Raw genomic sequence first — 23,633 nt, forward strand, 5'->3', positions numbered from 1 at the left:
CTGGGACTGCCACCTGGAGTGGTCAGTCCTGGGGAATTCTGAAGGAATCATTAGGCAGGAGTGATGTAAAAATATTAAATAGTAACTTTTAAATAGTGAGAAGGGATAGCAGGGATTTGCACAATCCCATGAAGGAGATGAGCTGGGAATGCTCAGAATTCCTCACAGGCACTGGATCTCCAGGGTCATCGTGAATGTCTCTAAAAATTGATTTTCTTGAATTTTGCTCGCAACAAAACAGGATCAGTGTCCTTATAAATGTGAGAAACCCCTGAGAAGCCCTCTGGAACAAGGGAGTGCCCGCAGGGGCAGGAGCCAGGCTGCAAATCCCACTTTTAGTGATGGAAATGGAACAGCAGGAGCTGAGAGGGAGCTGGGGCTGCCTGGAGGCTGAGCCAGAGCCCTGTCCTGGCTGGGCAGAGCCGAGTGCTGCTCCGAGGAATTCATGGAAGTGCTGATGCTTTGCTCCATCCCTGCCCTTCTGTGGCTGCTGCTTTTTTTTCTTCCTCCCCCCACTTCTAGTTTTGATGGTGATATTTCTGGGAATATTTAGCTCTCAAACATGCAGATTTTGCAATAATTTCTCTGTTGTGACTCAAATGCTTTTCTGGAAAGCCTCTTTGAAGTGATGAAATTCTCTAGATTAACCCTTTGCCTTGAATAAATGCAGAGTTGGGTTCGTTCATGTTTTCCTCAGGGCCTGGAAAGGTGGGAGGGAAAACTGCAGAAACCCTGTGGGATAAAAATAAAAAGTGAATAAGCACAAACTTTTAATCCTGGATTTTTTTAATGAGCAGAGAAAGTCTCCTGGCTGCCTCTGCATCTGTTTCCAGTTAAGAGGATCCCTCTTTATCTCTGTGGGTCTCTCCCTTCCCCAGGCCCTCAGTGCTGAGTCACAGCCCAGCTGTGGAACAGGGAAGTGTCCCCATCTGGAAATGGGGACTCACTCAGAGATGAACTTGCCCAGTTTCACACAGGAAATGTGTAACCAAAGTGGGAACTGAACCCAAATCTCTCCAGTTTAGCCCTGGGTTTTCTTCTCCCCTCAGTGATCCACGGCAGCTCAGCAGATGTTGCTCAAGTCTGAGGGTCCAAAAATGTGAATTCCAGAATCCTGGAATGGTTTGGTGGTTAAAATCCCATCCCATCCTACCCCTACCATGGCAGGGACACCTGCCACTGTGCCAGGTGCTGCCAGCCCCAATGCCCAGCCTGGCCTTGGGCACTGCCAGGGCTCCAGGGGCAGCCACAGCTGCTCTGGCAATTCCAGCCCAGCCCCTGCCCACCCTGCCAGGGAACAATTCCCAATTGCCAAAATCCCACCCAAATCTCCCCTTTTCCAATTTGAAGCTGTTCCCTGGCTCCTGTCCCTCCATCCTGGTCCCCAGCCCCTCTCCAGCTCTCCTGGAGCCCCTTCAGGCCCTGGAAAAGGATCTCAGATCTCCCCAGAACCTTTTATCCTTTTATTCAGCTGAACACCCTCAAACTCTCCCAGCCTTTCCTCACAGGAAAGGTGCTGGGAGGTCTTTGGAAGGTGGGTGTGGAGCAACTGAATGTTTTCACTGAAAGTTTTCCTTGAAACTGAAGAGGTCTAAATGCAAAAGTCGAGACTAAATACGAGATTTGGATGAAGGGCTGGGCCAGGAGGAGAAATACCTGGGTCAAATGAGGAATACCTGGTCTAGGAGATGGAATAGAGGAGGAGGAACACCTGGTCCAGGAGGGGGAATAACCGCTCCAAAGGAAGGGATAACTGGGCCAGAAGGAGGAATACTTGGGCTAGCAGGAGAAATACCCAATCCAGGAGGAGGACAACTGTTGAGGTTTATCTTCTTTTTGCCAGAATTGGGATTAAATGTGTGAGATGGTATTTCTTGTTGGGACTCAGATGTTTGTTAGTTCTTATCTCTGTCACAGTCCCACAAACCCTGAGTTCTGCAGCACTTCACTGTCACACACTGAAAATGGAGCCCCATCTCTCTCTCTCTGCAAGGCCTTTTAAGGCTAAACTGTCCAATTAAGAAATGACACCTAAATTATTTTCACTTTTAACCCAATAACCAACCACCCATGGCTCGCAATGGAGACTTTTTATCCAATTACACAAAACCACCCAAACCCATGGAGGAGAAGGAGAAGGTGAAGAAGAAGGTGAAGAAGGCCCAGCTTCCACTCCAAAACCTCCATCTTGCTCTGTATCTATTACTACATTCTAAAACCCCAAACTCTAAGTTTCCACCCTGTGATCTCACACACTTCTATCCAAACTCACAATCCACAATCCCAGGTCTGTCATTCCATTCTGGAAGCTTCTCCATGGCCTCAGGTCAGTGCAGTGTTCTCTGGGGGTCAGTGCCTGGCAGCACACAAAGTCTGGAATTCTCTGTACCCAGGGTTCCAGCAGAAGCCCTGGGCTGGAGGAGCTCTGCCTGCAGTGCTGTTTGCTCTGAGCGTTGGTGTCACCCCAGGGAGGTGGCAGCACCCCAGGGCACTGTTTGTGCCCTGCTGTGGTTACCCGGGGCTGTCTCCAGCAGGGCCCTGGCTGCTCCTGCAGAGGTGGAACTGCAGGATCTGCACAGCCTGAGCCCAGCCTGCTCTGCCTTCACAGGCTGAGCTCAGCCCTGGGCAAACAAGAGGGGGACACCACCAAAACTCCACACTGCCCATTGCACTGTGAGTAACCTCTGCTTTCTCCGCCCTGGCTGCTCTCCCTGCCCTCTGCAGAGGGCTCCACCGGCAAGCAGGATCTGCCTTTCCCTTTGTCCAGTTTATTTTGCTTTCACTTCAATTAATTTAAGAAACTTCTGCCTTGTGAATCCTCCCCGTGCAGCATTTTTATATTTCTGTGTCCAGTTCTGGCTCCTCAGTTTGGGAAGGACTTGAAGATGCATGAAAGCATCCAGAGGGGGCAACAAGGCTGGAGAGGGGCTGGGAACACAAACCCAGACATGGCATGGCAGCAGCTGGGATCTGTGTGCCGCATAATCCATGGGGCTTTTTCCTTTAGGATTTGCTGCCATTGTTCCAGTGCCATGCCCAGGATTCTGAGGGACAGAGAGAATAGAAATGGTGAAGGGTTGTAGAATCATGGAATATCCTGAGCTGGAAGGGACCAAGGATGATCAACCTGCCCAGACCCCCCACCAACCCCACCCTGGCCATCCCTGCAGCGCTGCCCAAATTTCTCCCCCATCCTTCATCTCCCCCATCCCTCACTCTCACACAACCATGGAATGTGCTGAGCTGGAAGGGACCCACAGGGATGATCAATCCCAAAGCCAAACCCTGCCCAGAGCCCCCAGCAAGCCCAGCCTGGGCATCCCTGGAGCTGTGGCAGCCTCGGGGCCGTGCCCATTGCCTGGGCAGCCTGGGCAGTGCCAGCACCCTCTGGGGGCAGAGCCTTGCCCTGATCTCCAGCCTGAGCTGCCCTGGCCCAGCCCCAGCCGTGCCCTGGCTGCTGTCCCTGTCCCAGAGCAGAGATGGGAGCTGCCCCTCATGAATTTCCCCTTTTCTTCCTCCTTCTCTCTGGATCCTTAGTGGAGAAACCTTCCCAGGCTTCATTTTTTTTTTCTCCCATTTTTTGTTGCACTGTTAAATTTTCCTTGGAGAAGTCTCAGCCTGGATTTACTGCATCCAGCCAGGAGAATTATCCTTTGCCATTGGCATTCCAGGAGCCTCATTCCCAGTAATGGAATAAAGATGTCCAGAGTAGCCTGGACTGGCCTGGAATGGCCCTGCTTGCTGGTGTAGGCAGTCAGGTGTGTTTGTTTGTTGGCCTGTGCTTGAATAGTGCAGAATTCCTAAAAAATAAAAATCAGCTGGGGCTCATGTGTTCAGCAGAGGAGAATGAGGATGGTCTGAACATTTGGGGTGATACTGAATTAACTCAAGAATTTTCTTTGCAAGCATAATTATTAAACATTTAGGAATTGATATGTGGCCTATAGGAGAAAATTCAGCATTATAATGATGTTCAGGTTGAGTTGGGAGCTCTCAAATGTGAATATTTGAACTTCTGGCAGCTCATTCTGCTCTTGCTGAAAAAATCCCTGCTTAAATCCACTTCTACTCAGTTAATGTTTTCTGTCTCTGCTTAAATCCAATTCTCCAGGTTAAAAAGCTCTGTGTGTCACGAGTGGGGCAAACCCCAGCAATCTGTGCAGAAATCAAGGTGATAAATCAGCCCCACGAGTGCCTTTGATCTTGAATAAATGCTGGGCTCAAAGTCTAGCCCAGACCATGGGCAGGGTTAGTCAGCACTGAGGGCTCTCTGAAAAGGGGTTTCAAAATGTAATTAAATCCTTCTCACAGCAAGGAGCCTGATTCCCTCAGCAAGTCAGGGCAGGAGCAGGTGCTCTGCAGGTCCTGGGAATGTTTGAAGCTGGTGCTGGAAGGGAGCAGGGCCTGAGTTTGAGGGAAAAAAGGGTGAAGTTCAAGGCTGGAACTGATTTTGTGTCAATTCCCTGAGATGTGGTGTCACAGGTGGACTTATCCAGCCAGTACAAAATTACATCTGAGGGGAACCCATGTCCCTGAACTGAGCCCTTCATGGGGGATCCATTGTCCCCACTGGGTCCCTGCCTTTCTCCATGAGGGAGATGTGTCCCAGGGCTTGCACTCTGCATTTGGCCACCTGAGGTGGCATTGTCAGAGAGTTTGTGAAGTCTGGCTGGTCACGAGGTGTCCCAGGGTGTGACCGTGTTCACAGGGGATTTTAGATTGGGGAAGAGACGAGGATCTGACTCCATGTTTCAGAAGGCTTGATTTATTATTTTATGATATATATTACATTAAAACTATACTAAAATAATAGAAGAAAAGGTTTCCTTAGAAGGCTGGCTAAAAATAGAATAGCAGAGAATGATAACAATGGTTTGTGGCTTGAGCTCTGTGTCCAAAGCCAGCCAGCTGGGCTGTGATTGGCCATTAATTACAAACAAACACAGGAGACCAATCACAGATCCACCTGTTGCATTCCACAGCAGCAGATAATCAATGTTTACATTTTGTTCTTGCAGCTTCTTAGTTTCTCAAGAAGAAAAATCCTAAAGAAAATATTTCTCATTAAAGTTGTCTGTGACACCAGGGTGTCCCAATACCATTACACTGCTGAATTCAGCTAAATCCCCTTAAACTCCAGGTCTCTTTTCTCACTGAGCCCACAGGGTTGTAGGAGTGAATGAGCAGTGAGGAATCCTTGGAGGACTTTGTGGATTCTCCTGCTGGCTCCTCGCCCTTCAGGAGGAAGCTGGGTCATTGCTGAGCTCAAATCTCAGTCCCCTGCTCCTCCCTGCTCTGCTGGACTGGCACTTCAGCCCCATCCCCAGGAAACACAGGGTTTGGAGTGATTTCCTCTAATTAACCCAGTCCTAGTAAGGCAGCACACCACGGGCAGACAATGCCTTCAGAAAGAAGGATAATAATTTATTTGCCATTATACATCACATCTATCAATTAGTTTCATTTAGAAAGCACCACCCTTCTTTTCATTCAGAGCATCCCACCCATATCCACTCCATCTCCTGGAGAGACTGGCTGATTCCAGAGCTGCAATTCCAGTGCAATTCCCTCCCGGAATGCCCCATCAGGAGCTGTGTTTGCTCAGGGTGGTTAATAGGGTTTGAGAGGTCCCATCCACACTCGTTTCAAGGGAGTTTCCCTTTAGAAACAGCCCACGGGTGTGCCACAGAAATTGGATTTGTGCCTTTGTTTGGTGACAAAAGGCAGGAAATTAAAGAGGCAACAGTTCAATAAAAGCTCCTTTTTACCTGCCTTTCTTGTAGGTGACACTGAAGATTAGCACAGCTCAAGAGCAGCTTTTATCCAGAGAAGATGCCTTGTTATTTGTCAGGGATGTAAGAGGTGTGAGGCAGGGCTTTGGAGTCAGTCGGTTTGGAAGGGAAATACAATTATAGAAACTTTAAACCCCTAAATGTTTGCAGGAGATTAGGAGGAACTCGAGTTTGAAAGCGTTTTAATTCATTTTTCCAAACTGTCTCTGTTTCAAGTTCCTGTCTTTGGTTGCTGCCTCAGAGCCAGGTTTTGTGAGCATTAAACCGAGTCCCTGAGGTTTGCCTGAGTGCAGTTTATGTTTAGGTTTAGGCAGACATTCAATGAGTTGTTCTGAATTATTTGTGTACAAAATATTTACTGTTAACCCCCCTGAATGAGCAGCGGTTAATTACTTACACACAAAAGCTAAAGTATTTTTTTTTTGTCTCTTTTTCTTTCGTATGTAATTACAGAAATGTGGGAAATACTTTTCCAAGGCTTTTGAACTCCAAAGTGGAACAGAAGGAAGACACAGGGGGACATCCACCATTCAGTGTTATTTTCCTTGCACAGGAGAGAGAGAGAGAAAGGAAAAAAGAAAGGATCTTTCTGAGATGAGCACTAAAGTCTCAAGTTTTCAAAGGTTTGCATAACAAACAAGAGACACATTGTGGGTTGCATCTTGACTTTGAAGGCTTGCCACTGTCAACTGAAATAAAATGGCAAGGTTTAAAGCCTTAACCAAGTTCACAAGGAAAATATTTGGACTGAAAGTTTTGGAAAGTTTTCTCTCTTTGAAGTAGTTTGTCATGTGTTACCAATGTGAACTTTATTGACCTTGAAACGTTTTTTTTTTTGAATCAAATAGCAACTAGTGACACTTTAGTAAAATCTTAAATCAACAACCATCTCCTGGCGGCTCCAGCTTCACAGCAAATGCAGGCAAAACAGGGAATCTACAGAGGAGACCTTTATTATTCCTAAATGAAGCCTGCCAAAACCTTCCCGAAATAGCATTCAAAGACCCTTTTAAGGTCATGGATCCTGAACAAAGCCAGAAGAGCACAAAAAAGGCTGAGGAAAGTCCAAGAAAGAGGCTTCCCAAAGGAGAGGCTTTCCAAGGCAGTGTTTCATCCCCAACTACGTACCAGGGCAGCTCTGCTCCTTCCCAAGGAACCCCTCTCCGAGACATCATCTCGCAGCAGCACTTTTCCGGCTCTTTGCCCGTTCCACGAGAGGAGCCTCAGGAGAAGCCCGGCCACCAGAAACAACCCAAGCCCTCCTCCTTTGACCACCCCGCCCACGTCCCGCAGCTTCAGCAGCACGCACTGGCACCAGCATTTATGTCCCCGGGGAAGCCGGAGCATGTCCTGGAAGGTCCCACATGGCAGCTAGTTGATCCAGTCAGGCCAGGGCCCTCTGGCTCCTTCCCGTCCACCGGGCTGCACGCCCACCACAGCCAGCTCCTCCCGTCCCACTCATCCATCATTCCCGCAGAGGACATGCCGGCCGTGCAGAAGGTCTTCATCCCCCGCCCCGCCCAGGTGTCCCTGAAGCAAGCTGAGGAGGTGCACAAGAAGGAGAAGAAGCCCCAGAAGCCGGGCAAGTACATCTGCCAGTACTGCAGCAGGCCCTGCGCCAAGCCCAGCGTGCTCCAGAAACACATCAGGTCCCACACGGGCGAGAGGCCCTACCCTTGCATTCCATGCGGCTTCTCCTTCAAGACCAAGAGCAATCTGTACAAACACAGGAAGTCCCATGCTCACCGGATCAAAGCCGGGCTGGCCTCAGGGATCGGAGCAGAGATGTACCCGTCGAGCCTGGAGATGGAGCGAATCGGTGGGGAGGAGTTCGAGGAGCCGACGGAAGGGGAGAGCACGGACTCGGAGGAGGAGACGGCGACAATGTCGGGGCACGCCGTGGAGCTGTCGCCCAGGCAGAAGCACACCCTGCTCTCCAGCAGCCTGCTGAGCACGGGGAGCCAAGGCTCCAGCCACGACCGCTGCTCGTTGTCCCATTCCAGCATGTCCCAGTCCCTCGAGGACAGCTCCCAGTTTGTGGAGCCGTCGTCAGAGCACGCCCTGAGCCATAAGTCCGAGGACACCCACACCATCAAGCAGAAGCTGGCGCTGCGCCTGAGCGAGCGCAAGAAGGTGATTGACGAGCAGGCGTTCCTGAGCCCCGGCAGCAAAGGCAGCACGGAGTCTGGGTACTTCTCCAGATCCGAGAGTGCGGAGCAGCAGATCAGCCCTCCCAACACCAACGCCAAATCCTACGCCGAGATCATCTTCGGGAAGTGTGGGAGGATCGGGCAGAGGACGGCGGCGCTGGCTGCAAACACAACCCAGGGGTTCCCACACCTGTCAGGTGATGAGAAGCCCAGCATGGTCCCGTTGTCTGTGCCTAGAACACAGGTGATCGAACACATCACTAAGCTAATTACCATTAACGAAGCTGTTGTGGATACCAGTGAAATCGACAGCGTGAAGCCCAGAAGAAGCTCTCTTTCGAGGCGTAGCAGCATTGAATCCCCAAAGTCTGGTGCGTACAGAGAACCGTTTCAGTTCGATATCAAGTCTGGCTCCAGCAGCCAGCTGGATGCAGCGAAAGTGTTGGCATCCCACAGTGAAAAAATGAAGCCCGAACAATCATTGTTGTCACTTCAGCAATCCCACAGTGCCACAGAGACAGTGCCTCTCCTAAGAAGCCACTCAATGCCTTCTGCTGCATGCACTATAAGCTCCCCACACACCTTTAGAGGTAGCTACTCATTCGATGATCACATCATGGAGCCGGAAGTCTTAAGCCGCAGCCAAGCATTTTCCTCCCACCCTCGAATGCTAAAACGCCAACCAGCTATTGAGCTACCCTTGGGAGTGGAGTACGTCTCGGAGGAGGTCGGCTCTGCCAGCAAAGAAACTGTCCCCAAACCTCCCGAGGAGCCTGAAACCAAGGAAAGCGATCTTACCAAAAAGTCCCGCAAGGGCCCGAAGGCAAAAGGGTTCATGTACGAGTGCAATGTGTGCGGCGCTCGCTACAAGAAAAGGGACAACTATGAGGCCCACAAGAAGTACTACTGCTCAGAACTGCAGCTCTCCAAGCCTCGCTCTGCCACGTCCCACACCTCCTCAGAGCCGGAGAAGAGCGCGGCAGATCCCGACGTGTGGCCCCAGATGATGCATTACAAGCTGGGCAGCACCTTGGAGCTCACCCCGCTGCGCAAAAGGCGGAAGGAGAAGAGCCTCGGGGATGACGAGGAACCTCCATCTTTCGAAGTGTCTGACACCCCCTCCTCCAGCACCGGCCCAAGCACTCAGTTTGCAAACCTGGCCTCGTCTGAGGTGGCTCTAAACCTGACCCGTGAATCCATGAAGTCGCCAGCAGACTCGGGAAAATCCGCACCTTCCGAGGCCAGTGCCAGCTTCCATTCCAGGAGCACCAAACCAGCTTCGAGCGCGGAGGGCAAGGAGAGGAGAACAACCTCCAAGGAGATCTCTGTCATCCAGCACACGAGCTCCTTTGAGAAGTCAGACTCCATTGAGCAGCCCAGCAGCTTGGAAGAGGACAAGCCCCTGTCCCAGTTCCCATCTCAGCCCACGCCCCAGCACAGCCGCCCCCCTCACTCCCTGCAGCCCAGGCTGGTCCGCCAGCCCAACATCCAGGTCCCTGAGATTCTGGTCACGGAAGAGCCGGACAGACCAGAAACAGAGCCAGAACCTCCTCCAAAGGAGCCAGAGAAAACCGAGGAGTTCCAGTGGCCACAGAGGAGCCAGACTCTTTCCCAGCTCCCTGCAGAGAAGCTCCCACCCAAGAAGAAGCGGCTCCGGCTGGCAGAAATGGCCCAGTCCTCCGGGGAGTCCAGCTTTGAGTCCGTCTCTCTCACCCGGAGCCCGAGTCAGGAGAGCAGCCTCTCCCATGGCTCCAGCCACTCCATCTCCTTTGACCGGGATGACCACACCAAGCCAGAGTCCAGTAGCCAGCCCTCCGAATCCCACCCAAAACCTCCTGGTGTTGGCTCCCATATGCTGATGGTCCCCAGCCACCATCACCATTCCAGGGAAATGCGGAGATCTGCTTCCGAGCAGACGCCCAACGTGTCCCACCCTTCCCAGATGTCAGAGACTCGCAGCAAATCCTTCGACTACGGGAGCTTGTCGTCCACTCCTGCCTCCACCCCCGGCCCCTCCACCTCCTCGGCCCCTCAGGAGAGGAGGAAATGCTTCCTGGTGCGGCAGGCGTCCCTCACCAGGCACCCCGAACATGAGCCAGACCCGGCCCCACTGGGCTGGCCCGACACGGAGGATCCCGCTCCTTCTTCAAGTAAATCTCCTGCCACGAGTTTGCCCCATCAGCCGACCACGTCCTCCCCTTTGCCCTCTCACAGCACCTATCCGAGCGACAAGAGCCAGCCAAAGGACAGCCCCGAGCCATCCTACAGCCCGCCATACACAGAGGCTCTGCAGGTGTTCCACCACCCCGTGCCACAGCTGACGCTGCACGAGAAGCACTTCATGGCCCCTCAGGTTTCCATATTCCCCTACCAGCACCTCCTGCCACAGCCAGGGCAGTCTGCAGAGCTCTTCGCTGCACACACCATGTCTGACATCCTCTCTGCCCAGTTCTCCATGCCTCAGATCCCTCCCTCCATATTCCAGACCCCGCCGCTGCCCCTCCCGCAGACGCTCATCCACCCGGGCCCGCTCCACATCGCTCCTCCCTTGATGTCTCACCCCGCCGAGGTGTCCTTCAGGCACCCTTCGTTCCTGCCTGTGCACTACCCTGGCTCCTCCCCGATCCCCTCAGCCTTCTTCCTGCCTCTCCAGTCTCAGTTTGCCCTCCATTTGCCAGGTGATGCTGGTGGACATTTGCCACAGATCAAATCCAGTTTGTTCTCAGCAGCAGGAAGCTCCAGCCTGTCCCCGTGCACGGATTATGACTCGGACAGCAGGTTGCACCCTCTGACCTGCGCAGCGAGTCCCGCGCTCTCTGTCACCGTGACCCAGCTCGTTGTCCCCACCCGGACAGAGCCCATGGTGTCCCTGGTTGTCCCCGTCCGCATCCAGACCAACATGCCCTCCTATGGCAGCGCCATGTACACCACGCTCTCCCAGATCCTGGTCACGCAGTCCCAGTGCAGCTCCTCCACCATCGTCCTCCCCAAATTTGATGACCGCCAGCCCAAGGGCGCCCTGGTGTGCAGCGCTGATGTCCACGGGCTGGGGTTTGACCTGGCCCAAATGATCACAGAGGAGCAGAGAAGCCTTTTCCAGAGCCCATACCTGAGAGTTCCCCTGCCCTTGCCGGAAAGAAAGGGCTACATGCCCCTCACCTGCCCCTCAGACAGTGTCCTCGGCCTGGAAGGGGGCCCCTCCACAGTTGGGGGGAGCAAAAGGATGCTGTCCCCAGCCGGCAGTTTGGAGCTGACCATGGAGACACAGCAGCAGAAGAGAGTGAAGGAGGAGGAAGTGTCTGAAGCAGAAGAGAAGCTGGAAGTGGTGAAGCCACCCAGTGCAGTAGAGGAAGGGAAAAAGCAGGATAAACCTCACTTCCTTGCAGAAAGCCAAGACAGGGTGGAGGTTGAGACACCACCCAGCGTGTCCGTGGAGCAGTCGGAGCCAAAGGAAACCCCGAGCAGTTCCCAGCAAGCAGTGTCCCGGCCGGGTTCCCCGAGCTTTGAGGCACTGCAGGAGTATGAGCAGCCAGCTGGCAAACAGTTCCTCAGCCAGGAGCCTCTGCAGCCCGTCAAGAAGGAAGACTCCAAAGAACCGGTGGAGCAGCGTCCACCGACCCCTGCCAGCACTGCCCCCGTGCCCGAGGGTGCCGCCAGCGCGGGGAAGGCTCGGGAAGGCACCGACACCAAGAAGGTCCTGCAGTTCCCCAGTCTCCACACAACCACTAATGTCAGTTGGTGCTATTTAAACTACATCAAGCCAAATCACACCCAGCAAGCGGATGGGCGCTCCTCGGTGTACGCCAGCTGGTGCATCAGCCTCTACAACCCCAACCTGCCCGGGGTGTCCACCAAGGCAGCCCTGGCCCTGCTGAGGTCCAAGCAGAAGGTGAGCAAGGAGACCTACACCATGGCCACCGCGCCGCGGCCTGAGGCGGGCAGGCTGGTCCCGGCCGGCTCCAGGAAGCCCAAAATGACCGAGGTAATGCAATCCTATCTCTTCTTTCTGCTGATCCATTTGGATGCGCGGGTAGCGGGGGCTGAGGGCCGGGGCGTGGCTGTGCTCAGCGTGGTCGGGGTGTACTCGTCCCGCTGGCGCTGGGGGAAGCGCCTGTTCTCAGTGAAGCTCGTAGAGTGAAGAGCCCAAACCCCACTGAAAGCCCAACCCAGGGGGCAGGAGAGCCTGCTCCCAGGCCAGGGTTCTGTTCTCCAGTTCCTACTTGCTTTGTAGCCCAAAAAGTAGGAATCACCACCACCACCACCACCCCAGGAACCACCACAGCTCCAGCACAAAGGATTAGACTTCATTTGCATTTGTCTTGATATTTCAAACAGCTTTACAACTTCCTTCTTTTTCTTTTTCTTTTTTTTTTTTTTTGTTTAAACGCTGTTATAATTCCCTGCATTTTGCATGTTAGAAATGAAGAAAAAGGATTACCTTGGGGAAATGGGATTCTGTCTGGTTGTGCATCTGCTCATCTCACATTAATGAACATGGAGAGGCATGCTTAAAAGTATTTAAAAAATATTAAAGGGAGATTTGCAAGTGTATTTAGGCCCCTGAAGAAGCACAAAGGCTGACAGTGACATTTATAAAAGTGCCTCAGCGGGTCAGACACGTTTTGTTAAACACCCCTGTGGTTTGGTCCGTTTGGTCTATAGCTGTCCACCTGCTTTTCCAGGTATTTAAGGATATTTTATGCCTGGTTTTAGAGTTAAGACTTCACAGTGGCTTCCCAGGGGCAGGGCTCCCTCAAGACATTGCCCACACGGGCACAGAAGTCTTTAAGACCCTCCTGTGAGCTGCCTAATTTTATGTATCTCATTTTAAAGCCAGACTTTACCCTTCCTGCTTAATGCTGAACCAAACAGATCCCTTTAATCCAGATCATGTTCATGTAGATTAGCAAACAGAATCGCTCTAAAGATTTTGCAATTTGATATTCATCTCAAGTCAATTTATATTGATGGATTATTCATTTTATTTCTGTGTCATGAAATGAACTCTGAATATTAAATTTATCATAATCGCTGCTGCAGCTGCTGCTTATAAATATGTCTTAAAATACACAGTAGAATCGCTTTGATTCAATAAATCTTTATTTCTATTCAGCATTTCCATCACTCTCCTGCAGAAATCCAAGAGACAGATTTCTAGGGACACGGGGGCAGATAATTACCTGAGCAGTGCAATAACCACACTGAGATTTATGCACTATTTTTCCAAGGGTTTTATCTGAGTGGTGCCACAGCACCCTGGATTTCAATCCCTCAAGGAAGTGCCTGTGCTGCTCTGAGCCCTGCTCTTTGCCATGGTGCTAAAACCCACACCCAGTGAGTGTCCAGAGGTACCAGACCCTCCCACCCCGAAGGGAAAAGTTAAACAGGGGCTAAAGGGTTAAAAGATTCAGCCTTCACTCATCCACATTTCACTGCATGCATTTTCCCCAAAGCCTCTAAACCCCTCAACCAACCCCTCCAAGCTGCCTGGTGGTGCAGGCTCAGGTTCCCGTGGCTCAATTTACAAAAGGCAGAGTTCCCCCTGCCCAGTTCACCTGGAACCAGTGGATCCTAACCCAGCCCTGCTCCCAGCGTGGCTGGCAGAGCCCTGAGAGCTGCAGCAGAGATAAATCGAATTCTTGCCAAATTCTTGCACAGCACTAATTTGTGATCAGTGGGGATGAAATCCTCCATGCAGGGTGTAAAACATGGGTGGGGAAGCAGCAGCTGCCCAGTTTGGGCAGTTCATCCTGCCCAGTTCACCTGGAACCAGTGGATCCTAAACCCTGTGGATCCTAAACCCAGCCCTGCTCCCGCATGGCCGGCAGAGCCCTGAGAGCTGCAGCAGAGATAAATTGAATTCTCACCAAGCACAGCACTAATTTGTGATCAGTGGGGTGAAATCCTACACGCAGGGTGTGAAACACAGGTGGGGAAGCAGCAGCTGCCAGGACATTCAGCCCTCACTCATCCAAACCCACATTTCACTGCATGCATTTCCCCCAAAGACTCTAAACTCCCTCAGCCAACCCCTCCAAGCAGGTTCAGGTTCCCATGGCTCAGTTTGTGAAGAGTTCACCCTGCCCAGTTCACCTGGATCCTAAACCCAGCCCTGCTCCCACGTGGCTGGCAGGGCCCTGAGAGCTGCAGCAGAAATAAATCGAATTCTTGCCAAGCACAGCACCAATTTGTGATCCGTGGGGGTGAAATCCTCCATGCAGGGTGGGGAAGCAGCAGCTGCCAGGATGTGCAGCAGCCGTAGCATCACTCCAGGGTTGGAGTCCAGCGCTCAGCTAACTCTGCTCTGGCTCCTTGCCCTCCGTATTCCCTCCTCCATGTAACTCCAGGGTGTCAGTTCCTCCCAGGAGATGTAAAAAGCTCTGGTGTTTTGTACAGTTATGCATGCAGCAAACAGTAGTTCTGTACGTGCTGTCTCCGTCCTTGCCTTGGGGTTTCAATTTCCAGTGGGATTTGCTGGGCAGAAAATTCTGGAATTCTGGAGTGGCTGCGGGCTCCAACGTGCATGTAGGGATGGCTGGTGACACTGTACTGGGGCTTGCACTCTCTGTAAATTCCAACAAGACTGTAACAGGGGATAGTAGTGACTGTATGATTTTGGCTCTCTGGTGCCTTTCATCTGTCAATGTTTTTGTGCTTTCGAAAGTTGCAATAAATAAACCTCGTGCTACATCTAGCAAGTCAATTGTTTTGTATTCCTCAGTAAACCTGGAAAGGTTGTCCCCTGCAGTGCTCTGAGCCCATAGCTCCCATCAGGAGGTGAAGTCACAACCCTAAAAGTTTAATTTTTGAGGGTTCTGAGTTTCTCCTGCTGCTGATTTCCTCACTGTCATCTCCATGCCCACAGCTACCAGCTCAAGACCATTTCTGCTGTTAAATATTCAGATGGCTTCTGGCACTGCCTTGAGCCTTTTGTCATTAAATTCCTGGCACTTTTAGGGACACAGAACTGCACAGGGACCATTCCCAGGAGGCTTCTAGGATGGGTGTATGGATGGTGTGGCCATGGGGATGACCTGGCCCCAAGGACAGAGAGTAGCCCTGAGTGGATTTAATGCTCTGAGCTGAGCTCCTGAAATTCCTGGGCAAATTTGAAATGCTTCACCCCAATTTTGCAAAACAACTTTTGAGTGAGTCCATCCCTCCTGTTGAACATCCCGTGGCAGTTCCAGAAGCTGGGGGGGCTGGGTTATATCCCCCTGGATTCTGTAGGACTCTGTTGGAGCTGCTCACTCTGTGGCTTACTCCAGAATTCTTGCTGGATTGTGTAGGCTTCTCTTGGAGCTGCTCATTCTGTGGCTTCCCCCAAAACTCCAAAACTCCCCCTGGATTCTGTAGGACTCTGTTGGAACTGCTCACTCTGTGGCTTCCCCCAAAACTCCCCCTGGATTTTGCAGGATTCTGTTGGAGCTGCTCATTCTGTGGCTTCCCCCAAAATTCCTGCTGGATTCTGTGGGATTTGTTGGAGCTGCTCACTCTGTGGTTTCCTCCAAAATTCCCCCTGGATTCTGTAGGACTCTGTTGGAGCTGCTCACTCTGTGGCTTCCCCCAAAACCAGGGGACACAAGGAGGCTGCCCTGGGGTGATTCATCCCCTACAGCCCAGGCTGAGGTGAAGCAGGTGAATCACCTGGGCAGCTGCCACTGCTGCCAGCCAGAGCCAAGGGTGCCCAGCTCTGCTTCAGCCTTCAGGGGCTGCCCGCAGGCCAAAACCCCTCTGAAAACTGCTCTCAGCTGCCTGCAGCATTCCATCAATTACAGAGAATGTGAGGATATGGATCCAGGATCCTCATCCAGAATATGGATTCAGCTGCATGTCAGAGTGTGGGAAAAGTGACCTGGGGAAAAGCTCTGCTTTCCTTTCTCTGGAGATCCCTGGGGGGCTGTAGGGGACCAACACCCCAACATTTTATTCCATGTTGGAGAGCTCACCTGAATTTGTTTTGTTAGGATTTAGAGGGCAACATCCCAACATTTCATTGCAGGTGTGGAGAGCTCTCCCTGCATATGTCCTATTAGAATTTAGGGGGCTAAATCCTACTAGGGGACTAAATCCTACTAGGGTTCCAGGTTGGAGAGCTCACCTGCATTTGTTTTGTTAGGATTTAGAGGGCAACATCACAACATTTCATTCCGGGTTGGAGAGCTCTCCCTGGCTTTGTCCTATTAGGATTTAGGGAGAAATATCCCAACATTTCGTTCCAGGTTGAAGAGCTCACCTGCATTTGTTTTCTTAGGATTTAGAGGGCAACATCCCAATATTTGTTCCAGGTGTGCAGAGCTTTCCCTCGGTTTGTCCTGTTGGGATTTAGGGGGCAACATTCCATTATTCCATTCCAGGTCTGGAGAGCTCTCCCTGGCTTTGTCCCAGGATTTAGGACATCCCAATATTTCATTCCAGGTGTGCAGAGCTCTCCCTCATCCCACCCACAGATGCAGCTTTGATGTTCAGGTCCATCCTATAACAAACACGTTCATCGTGTAGGTGAGGTGTCAGGGCATGACTTAAACCTTGGGCTGGACAAGGTTTAGACACAAAATCCCCTCAACAAGTTGCAATTTAACAGTGAAAAAGCAGATTTGGCCCTGGGAACGTGTGGGGAGGTTGAGGATTCTTTTCTCCCGCGGGTTTTGTGGCTTTCTCTGGGCTGTGCCCTTGGCAGCGAAAGGAAATCACCCAGGAATGCTGATTTATGTCAGGCTGGGGGGGCTGAACCCCAAAATTGTGTGAATGTGTGTGAATGTGGGGGAAACCCAGAGGTTCAGGGTATGAATTCTGCAGATGCCCCCTCTCCAGACCTTTCAGATGTGCATTGCAGAGAGAGCATTATCCAGGGACAGAAGTTTGGGAACAGACACCCCACATTCTCAGGGTCACCCCAGCCATCCCACTTCTCTTCATCCTTCATTTTTCCAGGTGGCAAGAGCTGCATAACCTGGAGGGAGCATTTAAAAAAACTTGTTAGATGCAGGAATATTTTTTGTGTTGACAGAGTGACAAAATTATCCTTTGTCCCCTTAAAAAGGAAAAAAGCCCAAGAGTTTCTTGCCTCCATTAGCAAAAAAGACACCTCATAAGACCTGAGAAACTTCACCTCAAAGTTAAGGATAGCCAATTGGACAGAAGCCAAAAATTTACTAGAAAAATAAGGAAACAAAGAAACTAATTGCTTTTGTGAAGTGTTTTACCAAGAGCAAGAGCCTCTTGCACCTAGCTCAGCTTTTCTCTGTGAGGAGTTTTGTTATTTTGCCTTTTATGAAAACTTTTTTATTTCCAACACTACCACAAAAGCCATTCTGCTAATTTTATGCCTTCTAAAGTAGCTGGGCTATCTTAAGTGTAATATAAATCTCCAAAAACTTTTGAGACCTTGTTGGAACCCAGGACATTCCTCTGGCTGCCCTGGAGAACTCCAGACCCTGGCAGGGGGCTCAGAGACCTTGGCATGGAGTCAAAACCACCTGTGCCTTTGATTTTAGCCCATGGAAACAATTACCAACTTTGTGTGAGGATTTACAAGTCACAAGAGTTTGAATAGAATGATAGTGAATTTATCATCATGTGAAAATGTAGCATTTTGGGGTTTTTAGAATGGGGGTTCAAGAGGAAAGATGGAGGAATCTGGGCATGTCCTGTCCTCCTTCTTCTTGTTGTCCTCCATCTTCTGCTGTGATGGTGGCACTTCTGGATTGGTTTAGAGTAGAGACAGACTGTCTAACATAGATGATAGGTATTGGAAAATTATTGTAAACAAAGTACATGTAGTTTTTAGTATAAAAAGCCAATATCACCCCAAGGCAGTCAGTGTGCCATAAACTGACCTGCTGGACAGACCTCAGCAGGTCAGAGAAAGAATGTGTTAGGAAAATGAATCCACAAACACCAGAGGTTTGTGTCCAAAAAGGAGACAGAAAAGTCCTTTTACTTTATTCCAATAAAGGGAGAGGCCATGGGGCATCCCCTGGGGTCTCTCCAATTTTTGGAGGATGCAGCCTCCTTTTAATCCCAATTTCCCAGCTGCATTTCCCTTCTCTCTTTCCCCATTTCTGAGGTACTTGAGAGGTTCAGACTCCCCAATATGACTGATACTAAAGATTCCCCTTCAATGTATAACCCTTTTGATTGTTAATTCTTACAGAATTTAGGGGTTTTCCTTCCCCATTGTTTCTTTCATCTTTCAATGTCTAATTTCATTTATCAGCAAACCTAAAGTTTATTTGTAAAGGCAATTATCTTTTCCCATTCATCAACCAGTGGAATCCTTCCCATTGTTTCTTTTATCTCCCAGTGCTGGTTTTATCTCCCAGCAGACCCACAGCTGATTTGGAAAGACAAATCTGCTATTCCTCTCAAATGTTATAGATAAGAAATAATAAACAACCTTGAAAATGAGAACAGAGGAATCCTGACTCTTCTTTGGTCTCAGGGCTGGGAAAAAAAAGAGAGTTTCCAACAATTGGGGTCATCTCAACACCAGAGAGACCCCGTCATGCCCTAGCTCAAAAAGACTCCTGTATCAGTCAGGGGTCACAGCAAATCCCCCACAACCCTGAGGGCACCAAATCCAGCAGGAGGGCCCCAAATGCAGCAGCAGGGCCCCAAATCCAGCAGCAGGGCCCCAAATGCAGCAGGAGGGCCTCAAATCCAGCAGCAGGGCCCCAAATGCAGCAGGAGGGCCTCAAATCCAGCAGCAGGGCCCCAAATCCAGCAGGAGGGCCCCAAATGCAGCAGCAGGGCCCAAATCCAGCAGGAGGGCCCCAAATCCAGCAGCAGGGCCCCATTTGTTGGGGGGGTGCCCCAATTCCAGCCCCTGGTGTCAGGATCAGTGCTAGGGCACTGCTGACTCTGCTGGGGCTGTTTGCTCTGTGTGTCCTGCCAGTGATTCTGTCTGTAATCATGGATTGTTTTGCTCTTTTGGGGAGATAGGTTCATTTGCCTTCGCTCCTTTCTAATGAAGGTCGAAAAGATATAACTAGAGCTGAGAAGGAAGAGGAGAAAAGGGGAAAATCAGAAGAAGAGGCTCTTGTGACCAAGCGAGGGGAGCCGGTGAGGATCAAGATCTTTGAAGGAGGGTGAGTGTCTCGTTTTATTTATTTCTCTTCTTGTGTCTCACACTTGTGTAGAGCTGTTACAATGATGGCAAGATGCCACTGGAGGTGAGCAGATGGAGCTGGATTTCAGTTTGTTTTCCACAGCCACTGTTAAAAAACTCAGCCCTCCAGATCTGGAGTGCATTAATTTCCTATTTTTGAGCTGTCTTTAAGTCAGCAGTTACCTAGATCTCTTCTCTGAGTGGGTGGTTGAGTGAAGAGCACAAATCCATCTCGCAGCTGTCTCTGAGGTGATGTCTCTGTATCTCCTCAATCGTTCCAAAGATTGCCTTCTCCTGCAAATGATGTTCCTGACGGTTGTTCCCATCCTGAGGAGGGTCTGGGCAGGTCTTTCCTGATGCCTGGGGTTTGGGTGGGGAACTAAAGAAGCGTTTTGTTCATGTGATTTCCATCCCACACAACTGAAATAGCTCAAACCAGAATGGATGCAAGGCCTTAATTTGATGTGCATCTCAAACCTGGGCTCCAGGTAACCCAGGGGGTGCCTCAGGAATTCAACACTGGTCTAATGCTGCTGTTTATTTCTTTAAAATTTTAAAAAATAGCTCACAAGCAATGTGTCTGGGGGTTGCAATTAAAGATCATCCTTCCTGGGTGTTGCAGAGGGGGCCAAATTGGTGCAAGAAATTTCCAGCAGGATTTATCCGTTCTGCCCTTGCTGTTGGGTGCTCTTGGTTTCTGTGTGTTAGAAAAAGGCTTTCATTAGGCTGTGCTTGTGGTTTTTCTGCTGTTATCAGATGAAATTTGCTTTTATTTTAAAATATCTTGTTAGCAGATGGTCAAACTAGCAAAGCAAGAGGGAAAATCAGTGCTTGGGGACTGAACAGCTGCTTGTTGGTCAGGAGAGCTCAGCTCTGCCCCAGCTGTGGGCTTTGTGTGCCCAGCTCAGGTTTCGGCAGGGATGGGGGATGCAAAGAGCCAAACAAGGCAAGCCCTGCCATGGCTGTGGCCTGACTTGGCTCAGGGAGCAGCAGAATGAGAGATGTGGGGGGCTGAGGAAATCTCTGTCACCCTCCTGTGGCAGATGGGACCCCTGGGACCCACTGGGATGGTGTCTTGCTTTTGGAAAGCCAGGAGTCTGCTAAGGAAGACAGGAGCCTCCCCTGAAATGGAGAACCTAAACCCTCCCCACCCCTCCCAAGTGCTATAAATTTTAAATTAAGGGGCTCTCTGGCAAAAATATGGGAGCAGGAATAACAGTTCTTTAATAGGGAAAGAAAAAAAAAGATAAAATAAACAATGCAGTACACTAGAACAACACTGGCAGAGTCAGAACCCAAGCTGACACCCTGTGGGTCAGGCTGTTGGCAGCAGTCCCATTGGAATTGTGGCTCAGCCCTCCTGCAGTGTCAGGGCTGGTTCTGCTGGAGCAGGGATCCTGGAGAAAGGTGCAGTCTCTGCCTCTGAAGATCCAGGGCCAGAGGCAGCTGCTGTTCCTCTGGGCAATCCAGTGCAGAAGCCGTGCTGGTGTTCCAGAATCTCCAGATTCTATCCGGGTAGGAATGCTTGGCTCCTCCCTCTGGGCTCCCATCTCCCAATGGGATGCTGTAGTTCTTATCAGCCATGCAGGGACATTCAATAGCTGTTATCAGCAGGTGTCCCCTCCTGAGGGAGGTGTAAATGTGGTCACTCAGAGAGAGAGATAAGGCAAACTGCCCACTTGACAAAGGTAATCTGCCATACAGATGGTGATAGAAAACATCTTGCATTGCAATTTTCAACAGGTGGGTTTTATTGCCTTCAATGCCACGGAAATCTCAGTTCCCCTGAACTGGGTGGTCCCTGTGGCTGCTCAGGGGGGTTCCTGCATTTCTTCCTGGCCCTGATTGAAGCAGCTCAGCATTACCAGGACTGAAAATCCCCCTGCTCCTTTCAGAGCAGCTCAGGGGGGCTTCAGTGCTGCCCCCCTCGTGCTGGGCTCACACAGGGGTGGCTTTGTCCCCACCCCAGCACAGCCAAGGGACAGCAGGGTCTGTGCTGCTGCCAGGGTCTGATGTTGCTGTTTATTTCTTAAAAATGTTGAATTGCTCTTCCTGCCATTCCCAGGATGGACTCTGAGAGCAGAGGGCTGGGGACACTCAGGCCATGTCCTTCTACATGGCAGCCACAATCTAAAGCTCTGTGCCGTCCAGGGCATGTGCCAGCCATCCTCAGCCTGTGTTGGCTTTAATTTTAAACATCCTGTGCCTCTGCCTGGGACACACCAGGAGCTCACAGCAATGAATTCCATGCCTGAATTCCATGTCTGGATGCCATGGCACTGCCCAGGGCCAGCAGGACAGGCTGTGCTCCCTGTGCCCCTGCCTCATTCCCACAAGGTTTTGGTGTCGGGGTGTGCAGCTCCAGCAGCCAGGATGTTTTCCTGCTGTTCTGTCCCAGCTATCTGCCAGGACCCTTTCCTGCTGCCCCTTCCCAGGGGTCTGCCAGGACCTTTTCCCCCTGCTCTTTCCCAGGTATCTGCCAGGACCTTTTCCTGCAGACAATTCCACAGGTGCCTGGTCTGTTCTTCAAGCTCCCAAATGGAACAGATTCCCTTTCCCGGCCATCTCTTGAAAATGTTTTACACCAAGTGCAGCCATTTTTAAGACATTATTTCATTCTCTTATTTTGCTTTTTTTCCCTATTAAAATTTCTTCCTTGACTCATTTTTGCCTTTATTTACTGGTTTCACGCTGAATGCTCCTGGCCAGGCCCATCCTTCCAGGGGATGCAGTTGGACTCAAAGCTTTTCGATCCATGCCACGCTTTCTTGTCTCAACCAAGGAGTGAGATTATAAAGAAATTCACAAAATGCGCACTTGCTGCAACTCTTTTAGCTCCTTCTTCTCATTTTTTATTTCCTTGGAGCTCTTGTTTTTCTCTCTGCCATCTTCAGCACTTTTCCTTCTGTAGAGTCTTCTGGCTTCCCCAATCCCATCACTTTCCCCCTCAGAGCACTTCCAGCACCATCTCTGAGATTTCTGCTGCTGCTCTCCAGCCTCCTAGCTGGAATTTTATTCCTTGGCTTTCAGGGGAGACCAGAAAAGCCAAATTTCCTCTTTTCACCATTCCCACTTGTCAGTAAGGAGCTCATGAACCCTCTCAGAGCACTGGGGACAGCTTGGCTCCCCTTGTCTCCCCTGGATGTATCTCCTTCACAGCTCTGGGAGTGGATTGCCTTCTGTGGAAAAGAAGTCTTTTCCTCAGGGTCTGGGTATCTGTTGAAAGGTGACTTTTAGGGCTCTAAAACCTTGCAGGGTCCTAGTTGCTAAAAGCTTTAGTGATAGAGAAATTCAAAAAAGTTTGTCAATTTAGAGCTAAGCACTGCCCTGTCAGCCCAGGCGAATGGAGGCATTTTTCCGTGGGAAAAAGGAGTTATTTCCCCAGAGTCTGGGTATCAGTTGAAAGGTGGCCTTTAGGGCTCTAAGGATTTGCAGAGTCCTGGTTGCTGGCAGCTGTAGTTTTGGAGAAATCCAGCAAAGTTTCCCAATTTCTAACCTGGCGCTGCCCTCTCGGCCAGAGCGAGTGGCCTCAAATGGAGCCCATTTTCCGTGTGGAAAAGAAGTCCTTTCCTCGGGGTCTGGGTATCAGTTGAAATGTGACTTTTAGGTCTCTAAAACCTTGCAGGGTCCTAGTAGCTGGCGGCTTTAGTTTTGGAGAAATCCAGCAAAGTTTGCAGATTTCTAGCCTTCTAACCTCTGTTTCCTCCTTGGAAGGGTTTGGATCCAGCACTTGGGGGTTCCTGGAGGTTCCTTGAGCCTGGGTTTGGGATCAGGGCTCAGCAGTGCCGTGCATGGGGCTCAGCCCTTCCCTCCCCTCTCTGTGTGAAGGATTTGTGATGCCAGCTCAGGATGAGGCCCTGGGGTCCAAAAGGAGGTGGTTGTGGAGATTTGCAACTCCTGGTGAGCTCCCAGCCCTTCCAGCACCGGGCTCCTGATGGGAAGTGTTGGTGATGGGGAGAGCCAGGGAGACTGACTCAGTGATCAGAATCTGATTTTATTGTGGGATACAAACACTTTTTTACTATTTCAGGGAGACTGGTAATGTGTACTGCAGTGATTAGGTTAAAATCACACACACAAACTTATGCATATAACAACAACTCTTGCTTGCAGAGTTTAATGGGTTTTTCCTTTTCTGGTAAATCCATCTGATTGAATCTTCTTGCAATGCAGGTCTAATTTTCAAAGTTCCGTTTGCTTTTGCCAAGGCATCCTGTTATCAAATCTCTTCTGTCAGCCAGGTCAAAAATCCATCATCTCTCTTGTGTCCCCCACCATTCCAAAAGGAAGGGGCTCTGCAGACCCTCTGCAGCCTCTCTGGTGCTCTGGAAGCCTCGAGAGGCACCTGCATGGTCCTGCCTTGACCTCTGCACATTGCACTGGGGCTGGGTCCACAGGGTTTTCTGCTGGAAGAACAAAGTCCTCTTGGAGAGGAACTGAGTGCCTTGAGGTCACTCCATGCGTAATTTCAGCCGCAGCTTTTTATTTGGAATTGTGGAATTCTGTCAGACTGGATCAATCCCCACTCTGAGCAGATGGCCCCAGCCCTTGAGGGGAGGCTGGAGTCATTTAACACCCCAA

The 23,633-nt window shown here is 50.7% G+C and overlaps 1 protein-coding gene across 5 annotated transcripts in view; it reads left to right on the forward strand.

Moving 5' to 3' along the window:
- Positions 1 to 23,633, forward strand: part of HIVEP3 (HIVEP zinc finger 3) — a 300,751-nt gene that overhangs the window by 218,586 nt on the left and 58,532 nt on the right. For all 5 annotated transcript variants that reach the window (XM_074555698.1, XM_074555699.1, XM_074555701.1 and 2 more), the window contains 2 exons: positions 6,246 to 11,924; positions 18,887 to 19,032. In XM_074555698.1, the coding sequence (XP_074411799.1) occupies positions 6,810 to 11,924; positions 18,887 to 19,032 (5,261 nt within the window). In that variant the 5' untranslated portion in view covers positions 6,246 to 6,809. The remainder of the gene's footprint in view (positions 1 to 6,245; positions 11,925 to 18,886; positions 19,033 to 23,633) is intronic.

This window comes from Zonotrichia albicollis, chromosome 20 (genome assembly GCF_047830755.1).
Source record: "Zonotrichia albicollis isolate bZonAlb1 chromosome 20, bZonAlb1.hap1, whole genome shotgun sequence".
Classification (NCBI taxonomy): Eukaryota; Metazoa; Chordata; class Aves; order Passeriformes; family Passerellidae; genus Zonotrichia; species Zonotrichia albicollis.